The 27,749-nt window shown below is 36.1% G+C and overlaps 2 protein-coding genes across 3 annotated transcripts; one reads left to right on the plus strand and one right to left on the minus strand.

Moving 5' to 3' along the window:
* Positions 1–8,906: 8,906 nt before the first annotated feature.
* On the plus strand, positions 8,907–17,343 carry snf (U1 small nuclear ribonucleoprotein A snf). Of its 2 annotated transcripts, none has more exons than XM_067116487.1 (7): positions 8,907–9,044; positions 11,638–11,722; positions 12,677–12,849; positions 13,988–14,144; positions 14,774–14,945; positions 16,242–16,836; positions 17,014–17,343. In XM_067116487.1, the coding sequence occupies exons 2-6, from the start codon at positions 11,656–11,658 to the stop codon at positions 16,399–16,401; spliced, it is 729 nt and encodes a 242-aa protein (XP_066972588.1). In that variant the 5' UTR covers positions 8,907–9,044; positions 11,638–11,655; the 3' UTR covers positions 16,402–16,836; positions 17,014–17,343. The 2 variants fall into 2 exon arrangements, with proteins under 2 accessions (XP_066972588.1, XP_066972589.1); XM_067116488.1 differs by lacking the exon at positions 8,907–9,044 and adding an exon at positions 9,178–9,364.
* Positions 17,344–23,273: 5,930 nt separating this feature from the next.
* On the minus strand, positions 23,274–26,125 carry LOC136845951 (cuticle protein 18.7-like). The gene is made up of 2 exons (XM_067116489.1): positions 25,979–26,125; positions 23,274–24,109 (listed from the first exon to the last, which is right to left on the minus strand). The coding sequence occupies exons 1-2, from the start codon at positions 25,988–25,990 to the stop codon at positions 23,441–23,443; spliced, it is 681 nt and encodes a 226-aa protein (XP_066972590.1). The 5' UTR covers positions 25,991–26,125; the 3' UTR covers positions 23,274–23,440.
* Between the last annotated feature and the right edge of the window lie 1,624 nt (positions 26,126–27,749).

Here is a 27,749-nt window from a genome sequence, read left to right on the forward strand (position 1 = left end):
TCGTCAGGAGTGCTACGATAATATATATTCAGTGTTCTGACTACAAATAACTGTTGTCTTTATAAATCTATGACGTCTTTGCAAACCACACTTGGCTGACAAAAATTAGACCTATTCATTTTCACTGTTCTGAGCTTAGGCATAATACTAGTAACAAGTACCTACTGTACTTTTCTCCCGAGATAGCCATTCCTTTTGTATACCACTTAAACGATATTTTACTTTCCTCTTTTATTAACCTTCACGCCCTAATCGATCACTTTATCACTTTCCAGTATATATAGCCAACCTCATGCATCTCTTTCTGAATTGTTTTCTTACATATTCTTGTAAGGATTTATTTGCATTCTGATTTGTTCCATGCAAGGTAATATTATATACAGACTGCTGCTCTATTCTATCCTAACTTTTTATCTCTGCTATATTAGATGTAGTCATGTTTTGTCCTACTCTGCGAGTCTTTTCAGACAAGTTTCACAAAAAATCGACTATCTCGTCTTGAATGCATCCACTATCGTGAATGTGTTTTCCTTTGTACCACATTCCTGCCATATGAAACTCCGAAATATGACGGAGTTAATTAAAGGGTTTGAAACAGTATAGAGGAATGCCTATGGAAAGGAAGAGTAGAATGCCTTAAGTCTCCTCTCTGATGAATTGGTAGTTAATGAATGAAAAGCGGTGACAGCTGATGTTATGGCTTTTAATGGTAAATGTAGATTAAAAAAGGCTTGAAAAGATGAGAAATGCAGAGATACGTCGATGTGGTAAAATGGTTAACACAGGAAAATAAAATAATGACCTTAAGTGCTTTCTGAGGTGATTTGGTCACATAGGGAGAAGAGAGCCCTATGGACTGGCTAAAAGCATGAATAAGTCCGAAGATTTGGAAGATATGGGGCATTAGAAATTGCTTAAGTGTTTACTAGTCGGAATAGACGGGAAAAGAAAGAACTCAAAAGTACAAGAGGTCGGCGAACTGCTGATGAGCATCCTGTGCACATGTAATAAGTATACGATACTACAGAAGCTTCTGCATTGTGGATTCATCTTTGATTTAGCAACTAAAGGATGTGCACTGTAGTTTGACCGATATCATGTTGTTCTCTACAGTTGGTCCGTATTGAAGAAAATGGTTATTGGTAATACATTTTCACATTTGCTTAGGTTAGAGCAAGGTATTGTGTATAGCTGGATTGGATCCACCACTGGCGAGCCTTCTGTTCAACAATACACAGTGGCTGATATGGAAGATTACTACATAAGGGTTTCATCCATAATTCAGAAGCTGACTCATAAATGCACTATATATATGTGTGTATATATAAGCACAATATATATATATATATATATATATATATATATATATATATATATATATATATATATATGTATATGTGTGTGTGTATATATGTGTACATATATATACATAATTGGCATGCAACAATTCCTCACAGACAGCAGCACACAAGGCGGTCAGTTTCACACTGGCTCAAATGTGCAACTTTTAACTTTTCACAATGAATTTATTGTAGTGCATTGCACTTTGCGAGGTTATTGTATTCCACGACAAAGTCACAATGATTTCTGATTCTGTGATAGACCCCAAAAACCACGTGTGCTCGACCTTTTCGTCTTAATTTTATGCCCGTTTCTCATTCTATTTTTGAAACATTTCTAAGAATGGGAATTGTAACAGATAAAACTTATGGTTGACGTTTTCATTTTTTTTTTAATTTTCGTAAAGATGGCACAATACCATGGGGGTGGGGGGGGGGAATCAGTACTGCCATATGAGAGGCCAAATAGCTCGTTGTTCCCCCTAATTTAAAAAAAAAAATTATTAATTGTGCTATTACATGAGAGAGAGAGAGAGAGAGAGAGAGAGAGAGAGAGAGAGAGAGAGAGAGAGAGAGAGAGAGAGAGAGAGAGAGAGGAACAAATAAATAAAGAAACGGAGGATGGAAGCATGTTAAATTGCTTAGTAGATACGCGCTATTAGGAGTAAAAAAATGATTAAATAAAATACCACGTTCAAGAAATAATTTAACTGTCACTTAATTCTGTGGTCTTATTCAATATGCACGAATTAGTTACTTATCATGCACCTATTTATAGCATCGAATATTCTATCCATGTTGATTGCATTCCTGCAGCTGCGTGCATTACATACTGGACTGCCATACACCTGTATAAATCCATTTCATATTTTACAAGGAGGAATAAGCAGTGTTTTGTTAGTCGAGTATGCCTTTAGTAACAACAGCTCTGGGCCAAATTTATTTGCAGCTAATTTTCACTCTGGGCATTGTTGGTCATCCTGCTAACATATGCAAAAGATGGGAGGGAGAGAGGATCTTAAAAAGCTGGAAACAGCATGAAAAAGATAAGGAAAAGAAGGGCCTTCATATTCAGGAAAAAGAAGTGCATGCAAGAGAGAGGCATGCGGTGCAGCGTGATTAGGGGAATGCGAAGCACTGGTGATGATCTTACTGTGTAGGTGTATGAAGTATATAATATTGTGGAAGTTTTCGCAGAGAGTTCATTCATGACTTGGCAGTTAAAGTTTGAATGTGGCAAATTACCAATATATATAAATAAATATATATATACAGTATATATATATACATATGTATATATATGTATGTATATGTATATATATACTGTATATATATATATATATATATATATATATATATATATATATATATATATATATATATATATATACTGTATATATATATATATATATATAACAAGGACGTGTATTAATATCGTTATGGAGTTTCTTATTACTTAAAAGCTTGAAATGTGTACTTCGACAACGATACAAGTCAAAGTAAAAGACCATTTGTAAAGATAAATATTTAAACAGTTTAACATATAAAAATAAATATGCAGCAAACAAATCCAAGTAAATAATCCTACATGGAACGACTCCAAAATATCTCGCATTCTAGTTCATATATGCGGCGATTCATCCGAAATAGGTGCTGGATCCTAAGCCCCAGTGTCTCTCGACAGCAAACCCTCCCACTCCTTATATTTTGCGTCTACCACCACGTACAACTGCACGGAGACGTAGTACGTAGTGTTTCTTTTCACAAGTTACGATTAAAATCGATCAGGAAATGCGAGACTTGCTCTTATTATTTATTATTTGAAGTATCGATTACCATGCGCACAGAATGTTATTCCCAATGACTGTGGTTCTGCCTCGCGAAACGTCATCGAATGCCTAAGACTTTGCAAATAAACTACGAAACAAGTTTACATTACTCGAATCTTCTGCATTAGAGCTTAGAATGGAAACACTTGCCGGATACTACGTTTGTTATAGTGCAATGGTAGTCGAAAGAAAACAGCGAAACACTTTCGTATACACTGTAGGGAATGAACACTGTATCCTTGAAGTATATTTTCCCATAAACAAGAACATTCGGCATAAATTACTTCTGTAAGTTATCCACTTGAGAAATCAGGCCTTCACCCGACTGACCAATTGAAGCAATTTCGTCACTTTTTCATTGACGGACAAGAATCCTCGCTGGCATAAGACTAGCTAAATCTCACTGCAACAATGACAATTCTTCTTTGTTTTTTATGCTTCAGTTGTAATTACGTAGCTATTTTCGTGTACTTCTTTACATCATTCAACCGAAGTCCTGCAATTCGAAGCCTATGTAATTTCGAGGCAGACTTAATATTGATTCATTGTCAAGATTTAAATTATTACATTCTCTGACTTAAAAAAACAAACATTTTATTACTATATATAAGGTAAACTCTAAAGTGACCGTCGTCTACCGCTCCCCTACCACCCAACTCCTTTTCTTAACAAGATGCTTTTAATATTTTGCCTTTGATACATTATAGTACACAATACCCATATGTAAGCACTCGTTCACTCTATTGGCTTCCCGGGCCTTATTTTGACCGATTTCCACACTTTTCAGGCTCGTGAGGAATGATGCAAAGTTCTAAGTACTAACTTCTGGGATGAGGTCGCTAGACCCACATATTATCAGGGGAGCTTTAGTAGGAAGCAGTACTTCTTGGTCACCTATCCAGATACCCGACCCCCAAAAAATACAGGCAAAAAAAAAAAAAAAAAAAAAAAACGGATAAGAGAAGAACAAACAAAACTACAAAAATCACAATTAATACAAGAAAAAAAAACCCGCATAGGAAAAGAAAAGCTAAGTACACGTTTTAAAGGGATAATACGTCAAACAAAAAAGACAAACAAGTTGCCGGTAAACCTCAAATACAAGTATGCATTTGAAGGCACGTTTATTATGCGGTACTACGATTACAGGAACGTTTAAGTGGAAAAGATCCGCATGTTTGTAAAACAGTGAATGTTGACAAAAACTAGGAAATTTCTCTCTCTATCTACGACTGATCTGCCATATAAAGATGGGAGCGTGCGGATCAGAGTAGCAGCCTCACACCTGCAAATTAGTGCATGCAGATCAAAATACATTCAGCGCAGTGGTGTTCAATGCACCGCTGATGAGCTTTCTGTATAAATGAGGGAAGTGGCTAATGGAATGGAATGGAATATAAGATCTAGATCAAAGGCCAAGCGTTGGGACCTACGAGGTCATTCAGCGCTGAAAGGGAAAATGAGAGTAAAAAGGTTTAAAATGTGCAACAGGGGGAAAACATCACAGTTGCACTAAGACACAATTGTTAAAAGAGGGTGGAAAGTTAGATGGAGGAAAGAGAATATGAATGGGGGTACAGTAAAAGGAACGAAAGGGGTTGCAGTTAGGGGCGGAAGAGACGCTGCAAAGAACCTTAAGTAATACCCAGAGTGCACTAAGTGAGGTGCACTGACGACGCTACTCCCCTACAGGAGGAAGTGGCTGATGTTGTTGAAGTTTTCTGCACAGAGAATTCATCCACGATTCGACAGTTCAAGTGTGACTTAGGCAGTGATCAATGTCTTCTTTTGAAAGAGGAGCTTCACAGAAATTTTAAAATATAGTTCTTTTGAATTCTGAGATATGTACATTCGCCTTGAAGGAGACATTATATATATATATATATATATATATATATATATATATATATATATATATCTACATTTATCCAAAATATTTTACCAAGACCTCTTAGTAATATATTGGCGATATCTTCCTCCACCCTTTGTGCGTATCTAAAGCATATACACCCAACGACTTACCCATTTACACAATTTGAGTCTTCATGTCGGTGTTTCAGTGCCAGAACAAAGGAGTTAAGTACCTCAGATGAGTTCTGTGTCATGCAGCTAAGGCGAAGGCAACGTCACTTACATCACGTACTGAACAATGGCAAACTACTCCCATCCGACAAACGCCGCAAAATCAAGCTGTCTTGCTATTGAAGAACAGGAGGAAAATTGGAGACGATGTTAAACAATGCTATCGTAACTTGTAGTAAAGTTTTCTCACACATTCGCATTATGTATATATAATTTATATGTGTGTATATATATGTAAATATATATGTATATATGAGTATATATATATACACTGTATATAAATGCTAAGCCAGTGGTCAATCTTTAAACATTAAGCTGGTACCAAAGACTATTAGAATGAACATCGGCAGAATTACCTAGATGTACATCAAAAGCAATGAAGCCCAAAACTATGGTGAAAGTAGGCAAAAATTTCATTGATAGTGAAACAGGCTACTCTATTACGTACTGTGTACCTTTGGACTTTATTATGATCCATTGAATCGACAATAGTAATTAGATCATTAACTGAAATTTGGAGAGCTGATGAATAATGACGATTAACATCATCATCAGTATCACCCTCGTTATTGTCAATAACATCACCATCATTCTTATTTTCGTACAGGACAACGGTTTTGGGACCTGAAATTCGCTGACGGATTTTATGTTTAACATGTCAGTTAAATGTCACATGAATTTAACCATAACTATGACAGTTGGAAAATGAAAAAAGTTATTGGAATTTTGCTTAGGAAGGTATTGATCAGATAAATAGCTATCAAGGCAGAAACTTACCTAAAAGCTAATTGCAAACTTCAACCTAAGAAACGGCATCTTGATCATCAACTTTGTTTTGGAAAGGGGTTCTGACAATTAAAAAAAAAATCTCCAACTCTCACACCTGAACTCTTCTTGCTCTATATCCTGCAATATTTTTTAATCTGTCATGAAAGTTAGTGGAGTTCTGCGCTAAATTATAAATGTCGATTACTGCATTTGACAATTTCAGCTTCTCTTATTAGGGTCTCACATTCCTTCATTATCTCTTATTTTTTTGTTACTCTTTATCATTCACCACAAAGCTTCTCTTTCTTTCGCTCTCTCGTAATATTTGTTCATTTAACATTTGCTATTATACAAAAGCCCGCATGGGCACTAGTCATGCCGACACCCAAGAAAAATCAGCGTTTTTGCAGGAAGAGTGATTGCATTGAAAAGTGAAACCTGTCCCTTCCTAGTCACTTCAATAAGTCAGCAGAAGTAGAAAACTCTGTCATTGCCATCTCATGGTGTTTTCGCACTATCAGATCACACCACTCATGGAAATTTCTGGCCACAATTACAAAGCGCAACAAGCTTTTAAGTTAGTTCTATGCATTAGGATTTAAGACCTGATGGGGAGATCATATCTGCTATACAAAGCTGATCTCTTAACCTGCATATAGGAACAAAAAAATATATATACTCAAATCCAAATATGTATTTGTAAAAACAAAAGAATAAAATTAATATAAAATATAAATAAAAATGTTTGAAAAGCTATGTCAGCAATATGATTAGAGGGAGGAAAGAAGTCGTCATGACGAAGGTGACGAAATAACACCTCAACAAAATATATGTTCGTACTTTGCAATGCAAACAACAAGCACTGGTCCCTACGACGCAGACGCTAACAATAACGGAACTTCCTTGCTGAAACAGATCCCATGAATGATAGGCAAACGGTGTATCTTCCAGTTACGATCAAAATCATATTTACCATCTTTGGGGAAAAACAAACCACTGGTTCAAGCAGTCTTATCTAAAAGACAAATATCTCAGTGATGCATGTATTCTGCCCAGGATTTCTTTATTCGGAAGGGAGTGGCATAACTGCTATAGCATGCATCAGATCCTTTGTTCTATCATTGTAGAGACGCTGTTTTCCTGTCTGGAATTCAGTAGCAGGCCGAGACTGTCTCATGACAACACCGCTCTAAGCGGCGGTTTCCCTCTTCCCCGACAACGGCAATTAAGATTTAGCCAAGAGCTTGATTTTCACTATGTTTGAACAAGTTAGCATATAGTATTTACTCCAGAAACTGGCATCATCGTCATCATCACCTCTGTAAAATTCCGATATTCATATCTTTCCAGAAATCACTCATCTCCAGCTTCCCTTGTCACAGTTCTTATCTAAGCGTGTTTGGGGCTTTCAACTCCTCTGCTGCCTGCAAGAATCTAGTTGATATTATCACGTAGTATTCACTCAGGTACATACTCTGTCCTCATTCATTTTTTTCTTGGATTTGAGTCCCAGGTCACTTTATATATGATGTAATCCATTTGGCAAACATTATAAATCTTGTGGCACTCTGTTGATTAAAACAGCACCATCTGCATATTTTGTCAACTCTCTATCGTCCCTCCAATCTAAACCTCTTTCAATCCTGGCAACGTTTTTTTTTTATATAAAATCCACGAGAGGCAAACAGCGGTGAAATAACATTCCCATGTAGCACTTATTTACTGCAAATTCATTTGACAAAACCATCATCAACAACGACTTTGAAACGACTTCGTTCAAGGATAATTTAAATCACAGTAGTTTTTTTTTTTTTTTTTACATATTTAATGGGAATGCCATATTGACACAAGGCCGCCATAATATTGCTGTGTGCTCTGGGTCAAATGCATTCTTGACATCAACAAAAGCTATTGGGAGGGGATTCTTAAATTCCATACATTTCTGCAGTCTTAACACAGCTATTGTTTATGTGCAACTCGTTCCTCTTTTAAAACCAACTTGCTCTTTTCTAATTTTTTTAACGATATTTTTCCTCCAGCCGTTTGAGAATAATTTTACTGAATATTCAATACAACCGACGTAAATGCAATGCCTGTGTAGTGATCAAACTCAATATGATCACTTTTCTTTATTACCTCAACTATGACTTCGAATTCCCAATCACCAAGCTTTATTTCCTCGTTACATATTTTTGCAAAACAGTCCGATCAAAGTACGAGATTGACATACTTAATCTTATTCTACTTATCTGCTATAGTACCAAGATGTCACGCCTTCCACTCTTTTTTTTTATTCATTGAATACTACTCCAAAGTAGCGTGATCCGGTGCCTTATTAAACATTTGCTTCCCAAGTGCTTCTTTACATCTCTATTTTATTTACTTCCTATTATTTTCATCCGCGTTCTGATATGTCTTAGATATATTCCGTGTTTGTTTACTAGGGAACTGAATGCCACTCTGGGCCTGTTTAAAAAAATGACCATGTTACATAATAAATAACAGTTCTGGATGTAAATGAAATCACGAACCTGTTCAAGTTTTACAAGAAAGTCAAATAACAAGCCGGGAAGGCATTAAAAGGCATAATTAACTTATTCCGGACTTAGAATATTTTTCAGCTGAATGTGAGGAGTTATTTAGCTTTCATTTTCTCTATAAATACTTCTGATTTCACAGCTTTTCATACATCAGTATGTGTACTAAGATGTAAACGAGGGGCTAAGAATTTGGATGGATATAAATTTGGTGAAAATTTTGTACACAAGAATTCTAAATTACGTTAAATATTATTTATGTAGATTTTTATTATTCACTTAAAATCTACCGTAACATTAAAATTAAATATATCTTATTTTATGTATAAATTATATGCATAGATAAAGAAATCATCAATAGAATTACATTTTATTTTATTTTATTCAAGCTCGAATGCTCCACCTTCACGCATCCAAACAGTGAAACGTTCGTCAACAATAATTTCTGTCATTATTTGGGAAATCTACCCGTTATACATAGTAGTCAAGTAAGTTTATTATTATTCTAGCATTTTTATAATATTTAGAGTCTAATAAGTGCAATTATTATTTGCTGTGCAGGAAATGTGTTGTACTTGAACTCTAAAAAACGTGTTTAGGGCCGCCTTTTTCACGTAGGCGAAGCATTTCCGTAGGTCAAACTAAGGCCTAGCCAAATTTATCAGATGTATTCTCTTCATATTATAGGCACTATATTAACTAAATCGCCCAATGTGTATTTTGTTGTCTTGTTTTAAGTTACAAAATCAATGTTTCCCGTATCTTTGCCCACTGCAAGTTACCGGTACGGGCTTTTTAAGGGAGCGAGGTAGGTACCGGTAGGCTTGGCTAGGTAGGCAAATCTCGTAGGTGGGCAGTTGCTTTTGGATAGTTAATTGTATTTAATCATAATTTCAAGTTTAGTGCCCTCGGTAGAACTAAGTATTAACCGTACCTTCACCCAAAACTTTGTTAACCTAGAGGGGTAACCTGTGTATGAATAGGCTTTACTCATGGCAGACCCTATGCTTCGCGCCAGAAATTTTTATATCTGCCTGAAAACTTGTAGCAAAAATCACAAGGTCTTAACTTTATGCATCATAATCCAACCGTTTTGAAAAACAAATTTTACATATACTAGGCTAATTAGCCCTAGACCATCCTGTTAATGTGGGTGGAATGCAGAGTGAGGGATCATGGCTTGCTCTGGGGGGAGGGGGTGTCCAGCAACCAGGTTAGGAAATGGTGTCCAAGGTTGGGTTAGGTAAAAGTAAGCCTGGTTAGGTCATATTCCCTCTGAAATAGCCTACCTACTACAGAAATGCATGCTGCAGTAGCTCTGACCCTGCACTTTGCATTTGCTCTGTTAATGTCAATAGCCTAGTAAACATCTGTTAGTTCAAGGCAGATAATTATATCAGGCTGATGAGGTGAATAACCAAGCCTACCTCCAATACACTATTTAGAAAGATACTTACTGTGGACAAGTTAAACTAGTTTAGCATAAGCACTGGTTTGGATAAACCCAGCAAGTAGGTATATTGTATAAGTAAAAGGAAATAACATGTTACCATTGGTTAATTCCTTGCCAAATGCATGAATCATATATTTGTGTAACTCCACAAATCATTTTATGTCTTTCTGATGATTAGTATTGTAGCAAACCACTCATTTTTGTTTCTTCAGCTTGCTATGTATAAATCAATGAATAAGGAAACCCAAGTGGAAAACTGGTTTTTCAGGAGCAGGAAACCAATAATTTATAAATCACCAGTTGAAATAGTCTGAAAAATGCTTGGTTCAGTTTGTTAATAAGTATCAATCACAGAACATCATAGGCATGAGAGACGTCACAAGGCCAATTACAGGGGTGCATCCTAACCTTACCTTCCGTAACGTAACAAAGGGAGCTGGGGCCTTACCTGACCCCCCCCCCCCAACATACCTAGAGTGCTGTAAGTCATAAAGTAAAATACAGGGATTAATTCTACCCTTACATTCCTTAACCTAAGCATGACCTAGAGCGTCATAAATTATAGAAGTGAAATACTGTACAAACGTTCATCTCAACCTGACCTTAAACAATAGGTCGTAAGTGGCAAATGGCAACCCCTGTTTCTGTCTTATCATTATATGTAGCTTATCCATTCCTAAAAGTTGGGAGGTAAGCCATAAAACCTTGCGAATAACACATGCATTACCAGTACAAAGAACAAAAGTTGGAATGGAAAATCTTTAAAAAACTACAATGGACTTCATAAATGTTGCAAGCCTTTGTATTTTTATCAGTAAACACTTGCTCCATATTCCCTTTGGAATAAATGCTAAATTGACCATTATTCGACCATTTCATGGTTTGACATAACTGAGATACACAGTGAAGAGACTGAATGGTTATGCATAACAATAATTTCTTGCAAAGGTGGAGTGAAGTGATACCAAAACCATTGAATGATGATTGCAGCAATTTTTTTTTTGTGAAATGTTAATGGCAACTTACCATTAAGCAAGATACTTGTTTACTTCGTATTTTAGATATGGTTTGAAAAATGTTTAAGTCCCCATTTAAATTTTATCAACGTCTATTGGATGTTTTGGGCCATTTTACCTCTTTTGGCAACATTTTTTAAGGATCACATCAGTGAACCTGTTCCTTTGATTGCCTATAATGTTTGAGTTGTCTGAATATGACAGATGTTGATTAATTGGAGTTAATGTTGAAGAAATATTTAGAAGATATTTGTGTAATGCTCTTGGTACTGTTTACTTGTTTCTTTTTCTCCTACCCCAAAAAATCAGTTTTCCACTATGGGACATCACAGTTATTGGATATTGGGATAGGGGAAACAAGAGCAAGTTTGCCCCCCGCAGGTAATGGTAAAACTTGCATAAAGCACAGTGTAAGCAGTTGAAAAAAATATTGTACTGTATATACACTGTATGTGATGAGAAATTAATTTGTCTTAAATAAGCAGCAAAAGTAATCGTTAGAACATTTTATTGTAGGTTACCAGGCAGTAAAGTTAATAATTTATTTTATTTTTTGCTGTTCATTTTGTTGATGCTATGGCTTTGTAATTGTTAATTTTTTTCACATTTCAGGAGAAACAGTAAATCACAATGTTGGACACACGGCCAAACCACACAATCTACGTCAACAATCTAAATGAAAAAGTTAAAAAAGATGGTACGTTGATGCATGGTTGCAGCTTATGACTGTTATGTACTCTAGGTTTAATGTACAGTATTTTCAACTGGAATGGTCCACACTGTAACTGTCTTAGGTAATTCCTGTCTGAATTCCATGTTGTATAGTTTTTTATCTGAGTCCTTTTCCATGATTTCCTGGGCCTCTCTACAGGTCTTCATTCTTCTATTCCCACATCTGTTACTTTTCTGATGAACTGTTCCTCATCCCAACTCATCACAGGTCCAAATTATCTGTCAGTTTTTATCAGCTAGGCAGCACATCTCCATGTCTTTTCTTCATTTTTAATATAATCTGCCCATTGCATGATTTTTAGCAATTTATAGTCCCACCTTGCTCATGTTTCTTTTGCATAGAGGAATATAGCATATAGATATTATTCATGCAACATAAGTCCTTGTACTGTCTTATAGTAGATTATTTTTGTTAACCATTAGTAGAATATTTTTTATTAACCATTAGTGTAATAATCTTGGCCCATTTCATATGGGTTGTTGCGCTAGTGTGTCTATAAAACAAACGTTCTACTTGAACATGGTTCTTTACTTCTCTCGCTTTCCCATTTGCTTTTATATGTTTCAGGCATCAAAAATCTTATATTCTACATTTATTTTGCTCTTCTGACAATTGTTTCTGATGACATCATATGTTAATTCAGTACATAGTAGCAAGGTCAACCCATCCCTTCCTTTCCCAGAGCATTGACACAGCCACTTTCCTGATTGTACTTTTTATTAGAAAACAGATATCTCATGCTGTCCTGATTGCAGTTTTTAATAGAATACACCTTTTGTTTATGCATTATGAAGAATCATGTGGCAGTAAGTATGTATGGTTTAATGTGCTTTCAGTATTTTTTTTAACATTTTGAAGATGTTAAAATGCAAATTGTCTGAAAGTACTGAATGTTTCAGCCTTTTTCTTTTGTAACAGAACTCAAGAGATCTCTCTACGCTATATTTTCACAATTTGGCCAAATCCTCGACATAGTGGCTCTGAAGACCCTGAAAATGAGAGGCCAGGCATTTGTCATCTTTAAGGAAATTGGTAGTGCAACAAGTGCTATGAGAGCCATGCAAGGATTTCCATTTTATGACAAACCTATGGTAAGTTTCTTTTTATCATGCATATTTTATATCCAGTTTTGTGGATGTCTTAGAATAATAATATGTGTTTAAATGAGGCTTGCCACAGTGATGGACTACTGACTGTATTTTGTGTTTAACCTGTGGTGCAAAAAAATTTCTTAGATGTTCAGTTGCATTTTTAATAATAAGATTTGATTCAACATGCATATACAGTATTAAATAAAAGCTGACAGATTTGATAGCATGAAATGAAGAATCCCAATAAAAGTAATTAAAAAAATGATTTGGAAATAAACATGTCAATGTTAAAGATCTAGCTGGCTATGCGGGGCCAAAAAAAAAAAAAAAAAAAAAAAATCCTCCAAGGATCACTTACATTTTGGGAGGGCCATGACAATGAATTTGAGGCAGAGATAAAGGACTTTAAATTAGAAAGTATAAAAGCTGAGAATACAGACAATTTAAGTAAAGAGAAGGCAGTTTCCTAATAGTCCACACAGTTTACCTAAATAGCTGTCTGGAAAAATATTGGTAAAAAATGTTTGTGACTGTACCCCTAAGCAAGGGAACTCAAACCCAAAGCTATGGAATGCTATAGTATAGAGGCTCTGGCACAGCCCGTGTGCCAGAGATGGAAAACTTCATTTCATTGTCACCTCTTGTTGTAAGACAACTAGCTATTGCATCTTACAATTGTTATTGCATCTTACAATTGTTCAGATGCCACAAAGAGGCACAGTAGACCACATTAAACATATCTGAAGGTAGTTGGCATGGTATAGTTGTCAAATACAAATTTGCTGTATTAGTTATCTTCTGTAATTGTAGTCATATTTGGAGATTGTATACTGTAATTTTATGGTATGAAATTTCTGTAATATAAGCAGTTCCTTATGCATTCAGGTGTTGATTCCTAAAGCATTTACCTTATTTGTTAGAGTATCGGCTTTAAATTAGTTTTTCATGATTTTTTCCAACTAGCAACCCATTCCTCTGTTTACAGAGATTGCATATTTGGTACCATGCTTCAAGTATAGGAACAAAAGGCAGAGTGCACTGAAAAGTATTCCTTGTGAAATTTTATATACTGCACAGGTGTATTTAAGATTTTATCTTCATACAGATTACAGTATAAAGTCCATTTCTTCTTCTACAGAAAATTGCCTATGCAAAAACAGATTCAGACATAATAGCAAAGCAGAAAGGAACCTACAAAGAAAGAGGAAGCAAGCGGAAAGAAGAGGAAAAGAAGAAGAAGAAAGGCAAAGAGGCTAAAGGTAGTGCAGCACCTGTGGCTGCAGTTGGTACTGCTGGTATGTACTTCTCTTGTTCATGTTTGTTAATATTTAGTTTATATATAGTACTGGTCATTAGCATTGTTAGGTGAAGGTTATGTGTTAAGTGTGAGTAGGAAATAGATAAACTATATATCTATTAGCAATGCAGTTTAGTTATTTAGCAATGTCAAAGTCAGTTACTTAACGTGCAGGGGATCACTGAAGAGAAAATTATAAAGATGATGATTGCATAAACCAGTTTTAACTATTGAGGTCTGAACTACATTACAATATTGTTATAAAAATTTTTGTAATTATTGCATTATTAATTTGACCTCATGACTCATAATAAACACCAGCTTCTTGATTACAGTGTGGATCATTCATGGAAGTGGATTACTAACAGTTATAGCTTTAGTCAGTATTATGATAAATTGCCTTGAATGTTCATCAGTTACTTTTCTGTGAATAACAATTATTCAGTCATCATGATGATAACCATCCTTGCACTCGGAGACTGTCAAGCGTTCATCAGAACCTTGATTGTTTGTGCTGATAAACCTGGCCCCTCAAAAACATGTGGTTTTTGAGGCTGATTAACCAGATTTATTTTTATGTTGCACAAATCATATGCAATGTTTTAATGCTTACTTGTAACATTTCAGCCAAAGCTGGTGCAACAGTTGTTCCACCTCGTCCTAACCTCTTCAATCAACCACCACCTCTACATGGTGCTACTGGCATGAATGTGCCAGAGCAACCACCAAACCAGATTTTGTTCTTGACCAATCTTCCAGATGAAACATCAGAGATGATGTTGTCTATGCTTTTTACACAGTGAGTATCACTATATGTTGAAAAGCAGTGTTGAGTGTTTATACTGTATATGTGGTGAATATTATGGAGAGGAGTAAGAATGTATTTATTCAAGTACAACCCACAAAAGAATGATTCAAGTCTTAAAAAAATAAGTAAAAGTAGGGATGGTGGTGGACTACAGGAATTGAAGGAAAAGAGATACATGTGATTTCAGTTCAGACAGAAAGAGCACAGGACAGAGAAGACTGATAAGAATTCATTTCATGTCTAAACCTTAAAGGGAAAATGTGATATAAAAACATTATGATGATAGTCTACTAAAGCTTTAAAATATATACCAGTCTATTATGAAAAGGTAAAATTTTTAAAACCATTCAGTCATGGATGATGACTGTACAGTAAAGCAAAATGTAAACAAAAGTGAAGATGTTGCAGGTAGTAAATATGTAAACCACACTTTTATACTGACATTTACATATTTTATCATTTATTGCCTTAAATTATGCACTTTTATTTTAGCAGTCAGTTGTGGGTCATGCACATTATGAATAAAGAGAAAATGGAAGAATAAAGGGTGCTTTCAGGGGTTTGCTTGGGATCTGTTTCATTATATTTTGAACCTTTTCTTGTACCAACAGCATTTGGTGTTCATTGGTGGTCCATTCATATACTGTCTATTTTAATCTTCTCTTTTGTCCCAAGTTTATCATTATTTACATCAGTGTTATCATATCTGTCAAAAAAGGAGTGCTATGCACCATCTCTTTGTCTTCCAGTTTTATTGTTGTATGTCTTTTAATTATCAGTTCCCCAAAGTCTGTAACCATCTAGCTGTCCAACTTCTTTAACTTTACGTGCTTTAGTTTTAACTTTAAAGAAGAATTCTTAGAAGGTTTAGAAATGTGACACGACTATCTATATACATCATTCAGCAGTAATAATTATAACTACAACTGTATTACATTACAAGTTTTTATTTGTACACTTTTTCGGGACCAAAAAATGTTGATACATTTGTAAACTAGTTTGTTTATAATTTTCTTCTTAATTAGCCTCTCTGTTTTCAAGTTCCTCCCAGAGGAGTGGTTGCCGATAAAGGAAACTATTTTAATCAGCAGCCGCCTGCAAATTTAAGTACAGTACTACAATATGTAAATCCATTTAAAACATCTCGAGACAGATTTTGCTGTTAATAGCTATTTTCTGTGTGAGGGGGCAAGAAATGTCCTTTCCATTTTGTGTAGAATAACATTTTTTTTTTTTTTTTTACTTACTTGTAGTATATGATTGCTTATCAGTAAATGTCTTTTTCAGGTTCCCAGGTTTCAAAGAAGTACGATTGGTGCCAGGTCGTCATGATATTGCTTTTGTGGAGTTCGAGAATGAAATGCAGTCTGCAGCAGCAAAGGATGCATTACAAGGCTTTAAGATTACTCCAACTCACTCAATGAAAATTGCCTTTGCTAAGAAGTGAAAAGGCAGTGATTGCAATACCGTTTTTTCTTTTGTGATGGAGTCCTGTGAGGCTTATTTTTTTATAAGAGTTTGAGCATACTTGTATCAAATGCATCATCTGTAAATAGTCATTACAGTACAGTACCTGTGTTTTCTGTTATTTTGGCTATTGTAGATCTTGTAGGAAAAATGTTTACATTGAAAAATCAGTGTTAGTGGTGGAATAATTTCACTGCACTAATTTTAGTCCAGAATTTTCATCATCATTTTAATTTCTTCAACCCCATGAGAGTATGCTCAGTTGATGTCATTTGGTTTTGATATCATTATGTAACCAGTTGTTGTAAGTTACATCTACCAGACCTAATTTTCTTATTAATCAGGCTGTCTTTTTTATTTTTGGACAATTAGCCATTTTGAATTTTTATTGTATATGTAAATCTTCACAAAAGGGGTTTGCAAAGGGTTCTGTCGTAACCCGAAAATCGTAAATGAAGTCGAACATCGTCGAAAATCGTCAAAAATAAGAAAACCTTACTTTTAATGCTCTGGGTGCATTGAAAACGATGTAAACTGCATTATTATTGAGTCTTACATCAAAAACCTTCAAATTATGATTATTCTGCCACAGTTGATGAATATAAATAACAATAGCTACAGTTGATAAATAACAATAGCAGAGTACAATGCTGGTGGATATCATTGTTTTTATGAGCATGTTGCCACCATATAATACAAACAGTTCCAGGTTACAGTAATAATAGAGCAGAGGAATCACAAACTGGAATATTTTTGAAAACGTTTCAGTTTTTGAACTCTTGTTAACAATTTCTGAAATTACACAACAATTTCACAACATGGGAAGTTTATTGTTTATATATGTAGCTTGGCAGAATGTCTTATGTGTATCAGTCACCCAGATTATGTACAATTTTCATTATGAATAAGTAAGAATTTTTAATGGTTGTTTCCATTTTTCCTCTTTGGAAAGAACAGTAATTTATCATATACTGTAGTAATGGTTGAATACATGTCATTTTCTGAAGATTTCTAGATCAGCTGCACACAACATCTTGTCCAAGTTAATTAATGGCAAAAAAGAACTGAGGTTTGATTTGCGCGAAGTCAAGATTGTGCTCCACTTTGGGTCTTCCTGATAAAATGTAAAATGATGTTGCTTGGCTTTCTCTTGAAGAGAAGCATCTGTTTAGATGCCTAAATTTATGAAAGAAACAGGATTTGAGACTGAGGTGTTTGAACTAAAGTTCCTTAACTGTAGTATTTGATAAGGACATCTGTAAGGTGCAAATCTTACATGATACATTATGATGCATATGTAAACTCCGTAAAGAATTTATAGCATAAAACATATCTGAGCTGTCTTCAAGTTTTGAATATTCTTAATTTGTCTCATCCATATGAATCAAATTTAAGGACAAAAAGTTTGCATGCTATTTATAATTATTTAATGAGATATACTGTATTCAACTAGTTAATTTTATTTTGGCACCGAATGACCTAATTTTATTTTGGCACCGAATGACCTCATAGGTCCAAGCGCTTGGCCTAAATTTTATATTCCAGGTCATTCCATTTCAATTAATTTTATCTGCATTACAGGAAAAGTTAAGATGATGAATACATAGTAACTGGGAATTGAATGAAAATACATAGTAAATGGGAATTGAATGAAAAAATCTGATAAAACATTAAGAGGATCTGCAATCCCATTATACTTTGTCTTGTGTGATAAGCTTTCAAATAAGTTTGTACAGTTTTCTTACAAAGTATAGTGTACTACTTTGTTTGTATCTACAATGTTTACAATATAGGTATTAACAACTAACAGTCTATAGGGGTATACTGCATATAGTCTACCTTGATGGCACTGAAGTAATGAATATAATGACCATGGAATTAGCTCTTAAAAATAATGAAAATTGAAAGTAAGTACTTTCTTTAAATAAATACTGGTTTACTTATCATTTGAACCAGTCACACCACTGCACATTCCTAAAAAGAGCTTTCCTCAAAGATTTTTGTTCTTTTAGAAGGTGGAATATTGAACTAGGTGAGGTTGAAGAAGCTGTACAGCTATGAATAGGACAAGATCAAAGGGCTCTAAATTTGCAGAAAGGACAGACTTGCTTCTGAGTGAATATCAAGCTTATGAATTTTATTTTAATTAGTTACTGGTCTCATAACATACTTTTTAATACATAATTATTATATTGTAAGGCAGTTTGAGACCACATCTCGTGTGGCACATCAAAGGGATGTAATATCACATGAAAGGTGAGAATGAGAAAACAGTCAAGCTTAAGATGTTGGACAGCTTGCTCCCATTTAAGACATACAAAATATACTTTGGATGCTATGAATATGACAATTTACTTAGATGCCATTTAAGTATTTAAGTACAGTCATTCCCATGGTCTCTTCCATGATGTCAATAGCTGATGAATTAAGAATTAATATTTTTTATAAACTATTCTTCTGCCTTCAACATGGACACCATATAAGGTTATGTATGTTTTCTTAAATTATTATAGGAACTATATGCAAAGAGAACAAAAGTGCTATGGGGCCAAAGGAATGCAGCAAAAACTTTAATACCATGTACAGTTCTGCAAACAGTGCTCAAAATGATACCCCCTATGGAACTGGATTCTTTAACTCATATTTGGAATGAGCCAACTTCAGCTAGACCAAGCCAAAAAAGGCAAACAACTTGCAAAGTAGCTTCTTCAAAATAGTGCTGAATGCTTTTATGTGAAATTAGAGAAAACCCTGGATATAATATATTGTTCTAGTTAGGTTTTTATATTTTTGAAGTTACTGTTTTAACTTTCAATAAATAGTAGCTGGAAGGCAATACAATTTAAAGAAGGATAATTTTGTAAAATTTCGCTCTATGCAATTTTCAGTGGGAATTTTGAAGCTCAAAAAGACCGTCTTGAGCAGCATATATCTCATTACATTATGTTTTCCATTTCTTGGTCTTGAACTATTGGAATACTAGCTGCTATTAAAACTTTTCTCTGTGTTTCTTACATGTGTTGTTGCTATGATTCCTTAATGTTTATAATGCCCCATAATCAACTTAGAGGGTAGCTTCCATACAATATAATAATGTAGTCTTTTCTACCAAATAGTCATTGTTGTGACAGCCATGACTGTTTAACATTACAGTATTAACACTGGCATCTGGGCTCAGTGCAATACCTATAATGTACAATATGAATTTTAAGATAAAAGTTTTTCAGTGAGAGCAATCATCATTTCTTGTATGCTTGACAGTGAACTTTCTTAGACATGTCAATGACATACAGTATCCTTATTACGCTGCTTTGACAAGGCTGCAACTTCTTCCTCCTCATTAGTCATCAAGTTAATTTTCACTGAAACAACAGTTACTAGCTTTAGTAATTTGATAAACCATTAAAATTTTTTTTGGTACAAGATCTATGTAACAATTTATCAGCTATTTACTCCCAATATAATTACTGATGAGGCTCGCCATATAACTTTTTGTAGGATGAAAAAATGTGAGGGTATTCCCATCTTATGTATGAATCCTATATAAGACTACTGAAATGTTATACATTTTCAGGTTACTTTGCTTAAAAGATATTTGCCATCAATCAGCACAACACTAGCAAGTTTCAGAATGAAATGTAAGCACAGTAGTGGGTGGCAAATGTTTCATGGATCGAAAATGATCTACACTGGTGGAATCTTATAAGGACATGAAATATAATAGCAAATTTATTGTTGCAAAATAACTTTAATAAAATAGCTATAGTACAGTGCTCATTTCAGAACTTCATTGTGTTTTCATTTAACTGAAAAGCAGTTCACAGGTGCACCTTATTTACCTGAGAAATGAAAATAACTGTATAATGCACAATATTTACAGAAATAAAAAACAACTGCTTCACTAGAGCTGTTCCATTATTATTATATGGTCAGAATTAAAACTTGTTTGTTTGCATGATGACTCCATATTTATCAATTATGGCTTTTCAAGAAGAGTACAGGCTTTCTGTGGCTCTTATCATTTTCATAATGACATTTCCAATATACAGTGACAAATGGTTTGGAGAGCATTTTCATCAGTTAACTATTCATATTTGTTTTATGTATGTATGACCTGGAAATGCCTTGGAGGCTGTGTGACAGGTGTTCCTTTGTGTGTTACAAGATTATCAAATGGATTCATCATGTTTCGAGAATACTGTTCCAAGCATGAAACTCTTGCAAACACTTTTTTTTTTTTTTTTTAAACCAAGAACTGTGAATTTCTTTTGTTGCCAAGGCATCTACGGTAAGCCTTTACTGAGGATGTTTCTTTCAAAGCAACTTATGTTATGGCCATCTCCCAATCTGGATGGATTAGGGACATGGCACCATGTGATACACAGCCTCTTGTTTCTTTTGATGAGCAGTCCAGCGATAGGTTTGGCAGGACACAGCACCCTGTGATACATGACTTCCCCTGACAGGTTACAAACATGGTTTCTTGTGATACATGTCCCTCTGACACGTTAGGGAAGACAGTTACAGGTTAGGGACATGGCTCCTTGATACATGACAATAACTCTGGAGGGAGGTAAAGTGTAAAGATTCTCTCTATGGCCAATACATAAGAAACTTTTGGTTATTTGGCAAAGTCCATGTTTTGAATAGCACGTTGTGGCCCAAAAACGAGATTACACTAGTTCCTTTTAGAGGTTGCTTCCATGAGAGTCCTTATGGTCCAAATTCATCTTCCTACAACAAGGTGAAGAATAGCTCAAACATATGTTAAGGGGATTTGCCTGCCCAAATAGGATAATATGCTGCCCTAGGATGCATCTCTGTTTTTCACTATGATCACATTAGTAGGAGGTCTGAACAGGAGGGGAGACAAAGCTCTCAGGGCTGGTCAGGTAGGACCAGGAGACCTAGCATAAGTTATGGTGTATCCCTATACTTCACCTTGGTTACAGGAAGAAAAGACATGGCACATTATATTAGGTTAGGCTGAATCCCTGTATTTTGCATCCCTCACCCCAAGTAAAATTAACTGGTATCCCAACACTGGACCCCAATAATTGGGAAATGTAGGGGTAAGGTTATGGTAAAAATAATTGATAATAGTATCACACATGGCAAAACAATTGGTATTATTTTACTTTAAAACCACAACTCAATGATGTAGTTTTTATGTTATGCTCATAAGTCTCCTTAATATGCTTATTACGCAAATCATACTAAAATACATGGCAAATTTATTGCTACTGGGACATTTGCCATCTTTTGTATAAGTTAAATTTAACATTCATTCCCATGGGGCTGGCAGTAAACATGAAACCCACAAGAGAGGCTATGGTATCAAAATAAAAGTATACGCTCTAATCCTGCCCCCAAAATTAAAAATTTACAGAAATTTTGCTTTTTAATCCTCCCTACATCTCTTACAATCTGATGTGACATTTCTAGTTACCTTCCTGTCCTTGTTAGTATGGCTGGTCTATTTTTACCGTACAAAACAATTAACATTATTTATGCCCTAACCATAGGCATCATCTGTGGGGGGTACATATCCCCCCCACTTTTTATTCAGGGGGGACAACATATCAATTGTCCCCCCACTTTTTTCCTCTAAGTTTTATATAACAGATGCTGGAAATGTGGTTATTAAAAATATAAAACCTATACTCAACACAAGTATAAAATTTTTAAAATAATAAATAGATTTTGTAATTTTTCATTAGGTTCCTGGTCAGATTAATTGTTCATTTAAATTTTGACTGACATATCCTCGAAGGGGTGCCCAAAAATGAATTGCCTCCATGCATCTCTATCCTCCACCACTACTTCTCTTTTCATCCAACTATGCTTTTGTTTGCAAAATTTTCATTTCCTACATTCAACATTCAATTTATTCAGTATTGTCTCCTATATTTTCTCTTGCTTTTCCACTAGCACTGTCACATGTAGTACATTCTTATTCCTGTCATTCACTTATTTACCGCCTCTTTTGCAAGGCCTACCATCCCTAACCTTAGATGCTATAACCCACATTGGAGTAAAAGGCTTTTATTGTTACAGGACACTATTATTTTAGACTCTCAATGGAGTCCTATAAATCCTACAATGTACTGCACCATAAAATATTAAGTTTATTTTTATCCTTATTACTTATACTGTACATGTTTGTAATATTAAATACATATCATACCCTAGTCTCTACAGAGTTAAGTGGAACTGTATACTGAGGATGTCACAGAAGACTTGTACCATAGGCTAGGATATTTTAGCCAATCTGTAAATTGTGGACTCATAAACTTCCTTTTTCCTTAATATCATCCATATATTCATATTTATAAGGCATTAAAATACAACAAATCATGTTCATTTCTTCAAAAAATCTGAAATTTGAACCCCCAAGCTTCATGGGATCCTTTGCTCGCCAATATTGACCGCACGATTTTCAGAATGTCCCCCACACTTTTAGAGACCAAATGACGTCCCTGGCCCTGGCTGTCGTTCAGTTACAAATTTAGGGTATGCAGCTAAGAATCAAATGGAATAACCAATTACTTACCATACAGGAGACGGAATTCTTTGCCGTTCTAATGCTGAAGTAAGTGGACTTAAATTTAAGGAGTCAAAACGACCTGACCAGAAATTAACCATGGTTACGGTTATGCAAGATAATAATGTCTCTAACGGCTCTCACAGAAAGTTTCACATTATATCGTTAGATCTTGGTTATCCCATAGTCGGTAATACTTATAAACAGGAGTTCTCTTTTCTTGGTGTTTCGTCAGTATTTCATTATATTTTCTTCTTTTCTAATTTTTTTTCGATGTGAATTTCAGCGGAGGCAAAGAAAGGAAGTAGTCTAATAAAATCCCAATTTATTCATCAAGTGCGTTTAACACTTGGCACCACTTATAGAAAAAAATGCCAAGTGTCAGAGGCAAATGATCAGTATTCCCATTTCCTTATCACAAAAATCTCGTAAGTCAGACAAAAAGACAGCTAGACTTAAAGGCTCTAAGAAGTCTTTACTCTTCAGCAGCTGGAACGACCTGGAGGAGAGGGGCGTGCAGACCGTAGAAACCTGGAAACAGGGCGTTGTACGTGATGGGTTTTGTTTCGATTGTCTCGAGCTTTGTAACCAGAGGGGCACCGGCACCGACGATGTGAGTAGTGCCCACGAAAGGCGTGGCGGCGATGATGGGGGCGTGGATGCCGTAGGCACCGAAGGGGAAAGTGTTGGTGTAGAAGGGAGAAAGGATTCCAGTGGCTGTGGAGATGGCGCCATCCAGGTCGTTGTCAGGGGCAGCCTCAGCAGCGGCAGCGGCGGCATCAAAAGCAGCCTGGAAGGTGGCCTTAGCAGCAGCGACATCCTCGGTGTCAACTACGGGCTCTGGTGCTCCTTCTGGCACGACGACCTCGGGGAGAGCGCCGTCGCTGGCAATGGCAGCATCGAAGGCAGCTTGGAATTCGGCTTTGGCCGCGGCAACTTCTTCGGTGTCGGCAACGGGTTCAGGGGCACCTTCCGGGACGACAACCTCAGGGACTTCGCCAGCGGCAGCTGCTGCTGCAGCTGCATCATAAAGAGCTTGGAATTCTTCTTTGGCTTTCGCCACTTCCTCAGTGTCGGTCACTGGTTCAGGAGCCTCCAGAGGAAGAGCGGCGGCGAAGGCTACGCCCACCAAAGCGAGAATTACCTGTCAGAAGAAAAGGAGTTTAACGTGTGAATATTTATGCAAAATAAACCAGTTTTGCAGAGGAAGCTCGTAAGCTGAAAATGAGGTGGTTATTTTCTTGAGCTAAAAAAATCGTTATTTTAATAGATAAGGAAAGAAAAAGCTTCTATGCAATATTATCTCTTTATAGGTATGATTTTTATGATTTGCTCTCAAATGAGAGTTGGTAATGGAAGGAAGAAAAATAAAAGCGTTTGAAATCTAAGTGGGAAGTCGAAGAGATGAACAGAATGAAAGACTTGAACAAGAGGATACTTGAGCAAAACGATACTTGTACAAGAGTTTTGCCCGGGCTAGACGACGGTAAGTAATGTCCCTAAGGACGTTACGTACCGTCCCTGGGCTTGGAAAGAGTTGCCTTTATCATGTAGGAGCTAGGAGTGAGAAGTCACTTTTCGGCTGTCAGGAAAATGCTGCTAAAAAAAAAACTATGCCATAACAATAAAACTTTAAACTGATCTTGCAGCTCAGGAACACAAAAAAGGCATTACAGAGATATACATATTTCACAAATTTGCTTTCAGTAAGCGAACTTATACATTTATGCTGACCCCAAGTCTGGATATAAGTAGTAGAATAATTTACCTAAATTGCAACAAATCTTAACGATAAGTTATAACGAGGTCTTAAAGTTAACAGACTTAGTTATGGGAAAGCAACGGTTCTCTGGACAAGACTTTTGTCAACAGCGCAGGAGGTTTTGCTAAACTTTTACAAAAGAGACAATATCTAGATGATTCATGCAATTCATAAAGTAACAGAAGTCCGTTGGGTGCAGGGTTAACGCCCTGTAGAATAAAAAAAAAAAAGAATAATTAAAAAACTAGTTTTCAAGAAACTTTAGTGGTTTGGTACAAGAAGCGAAGAGCCGCAATGACGCTCCTATGCCAAAGGAGCGAAAATTTGAAAATATCACGGGTACATCATCGAATGAGTCTAAATATTCTCTAAAATTCAGCTACAATGTAAAAAATTTTCGTAAAGACGCTTAAGCCCAAGCATTAAACAAATTTGATCACAGAATTATTTAAGGACTTTAGAAAGAGAGCCAGAAAATCTAAATAATTAACTTTTAGCTAATTCGTGCACACAGATCGACGCGACCCGGTGTAAAACTATTATCGCGGAGCTTTCACAACTTGGGATCTTTTCAGAGTAATTTTCAGTTTATTGATACGAGTAGAGGGCGTTACAATTCCAGTGGTCACCTGTAGCGTCTTATCAGGGTGTACAGTATATAGATCCGAATGAAATGGAAATGGAAATGCAGTGTTCAAAGGGAAGAAAAACTGAGTTAACCCGAAAGCGTATCAGTCTGTGATCAGATCGACATGTTTTCTAGAATACTTATTATAACTGGCTAACTTTTCAAAATCGGGCAAGAAACGACACTTCCCACGATGAATTTCGCTGTTATATCTGTTATGGTTATTACTGATAAGACAGAGAAAACTTTTAATAAAAGAATCGCCATCTGGAGCGCAGCCACAATCGCAAACTAAAATTCAGTAGGCCTATGATATTGGAAAATGATTTATTTCCGAGAAAACTGAAATAAGTAATCTTAGCTCTAAGAATACGAACACGCATATGATCTCGCTGTTTGTCCAACTGCAATCGGTCCCCGGAAATAATTTCTACCACATGGTTGATATGTTTAAGTTTTTCAGACAAAATAGTGTTAAAACGAATCCCTGTAAGAAGAGAGAGAGAGAGAGGCGAAAGCTTAAGAGCTGTCTAATAGCAAGGAAGACGGCATCAGCATCATCAAATAACACTGTTAGTAATTGCTATGCTACAGAAAATAAAGTCACTGACGGGATCACTTACACTGAGCTTCATGTCTGTCGCTACGGCACGAGCTAATGTGCTGATGTGAGGAAGAGAGCGATGCCTTATATACGAGATCAGCCCACGCCCCCTAGGTTTCTACGCGTGCCCTCGGGAATGCTGAGCGTGAATCTTCATTTTTTATGGTATATGCAGATTTCTTTCGCTATCGTTTGCATTCTAAGTACGGAACGCAAGTATTGCTTCATTATTCATTCCCTGGCGAAAGGAAATGTAGTTTGTTATCGTTATTTCTTCATGACAAAATGGCTAACCGGTTACCAAGAGAAAGGTTCTCTGTGGCTTCTTCATTTTTTTCTGCTATCTGGGATAGGAGACCTTGAAGATGGGGTGGGGTCGTTGCCGTCTGCCTCACCTCTGCAATTGCGTACGTCAGGCGTTAAAGTATATTAGATCATTCCCTTCTCCGAGGGCATCCATTATCCTCGTTCAAATTTCCCAATGTAATTGAGTTGCTTTGCATATCATCATAAATAACTAGCATCTGGATGAAGTAGTACGGTGTTTTCTGTCTACGGGAAGGCCATCCGGCAACTTAATTGTATGGTAATTAAGATGGTCGCCTATGGACGTTGCTTCATCTTGGCCTCAAAGGAGAGCGCTTTCACCGTGTAACAAGGCCTCGAGACTGAATCTGAAAGGCATCTTCCCGCAATTAAGGACGTAGTTGGCCGAATGACTGCGTCGCAAAAGCTATGGTCATCGAAATTAACTTTGAATGTTCCTTTCCTGCAAAGTAAATGCCGGGGTGTTTGTGGATGACTGGATGATCGCAATCCGATAGATTTCATATACGCTTGAAATACAGCTCTTGTTATCAACGCCTGAAAGACGATATTTACTTGCATGATTTTTTTACTAACAAACAATCTACCAGCACTCAGAGCAAAGTTTACTAATTTTATTGATTTTATTCAGTGTTGGAGAAGACACCACTAGGCCTCTTACAAGAATATATAACTCGATGATTTTCTCCAGACAATGTGTTTGTGAAGCATACATTCCCGTTACCAGCTATTTTCAGCATGACAGTTGTCGCCAAGGTTACAAGGTCAGTGTCCTTTGTGTCATCTGAAAGGACTTGAGAAATAAGGTAAGCATGCCAAATTTAAAGTGTTTGTCTCGTAGGGTTCAAGGTTATGGCTAACGTTAAAGTTCTGTACAGAGACAAAGAGGCAGGCAGACGATCCATTTCAATTTTGGTAATCAACTGAAAACTTTGTTTTTATGGGTGGTCAGTCAAGGTACTTGTTTTGCATTCATCAGAGGTGTCCACTTTCAGGAATATTGTTTTTATGTCCCTCTGAGTTAAAAGTATACCTTAGTTTTACCAGACCACTGAGGAGCTGATTAACAGCTCTCCTAGGGCTGGCCCGAAGGATTAGACTTATTTTTACGTGGCTAAGAACCAATTGGTTACTTAGCAACGAGACCTACAGCTTATTGTGGAATCCGAACCACATTATAGCGAAAAATGAATTTCTATCACCAGAAATAAATTCCTCTAACTCTTCATCAGCCGGCCGGGGAATTGAACTCCGGCCCATCGAGTGACAGTCCGCAGCTCTACCGACTCATCCAACGAAGAGCTATGTCCCTCTGAGGCCTATGGCTTTATAGCCATCTGAGGCATGTGGATTTCTGGTCATTCAAGATCTATACTTTTATAGATTCAAGATCTATACTTTTAGACATCTTAATCAATGGCTCTTTGAGGCATTTAAGATCCAATCCTTCTTCTTCTTCTTTT

Source organism: Macrobrachium rosenbergii, chromosome 14 (assembly GCF_040412425.1).
Source record: "Macrobrachium rosenbergii isolate ZJJX-2024 chromosome 14, ASM4041242v1, whole genome shotgun sequence".
Taxonomy (NCBI): domain Eukaryota; kingdom Metazoa; phylum Arthropoda; class Malacostraca; order Decapoda; family Palaemonidae; genus Macrobrachium; species Macrobrachium rosenbergii.

Coding starts and splice junctions, on each gene's coding strand:
- snf (XM_067116487.1), top strand. CDS start 11,656: ATGTTGGACACACGGCCAAACCACACAATCTACGTCAACAATCTAAAT. Junction 11,723..12,676: donor TGAAAAAGTTAAAAAAGATG/GTACGTTGATGC, acceptor CTTTTGTAACAG/AACTCAAGAGATCTCTCTAC. Junction 14,946..16,241: donor TTGTCTATGCTTTTTACACA/GTGAGTATCACT, acceptor TGTCTTTTTCAG/GTTCCCAGGTTTCAAAGAAG.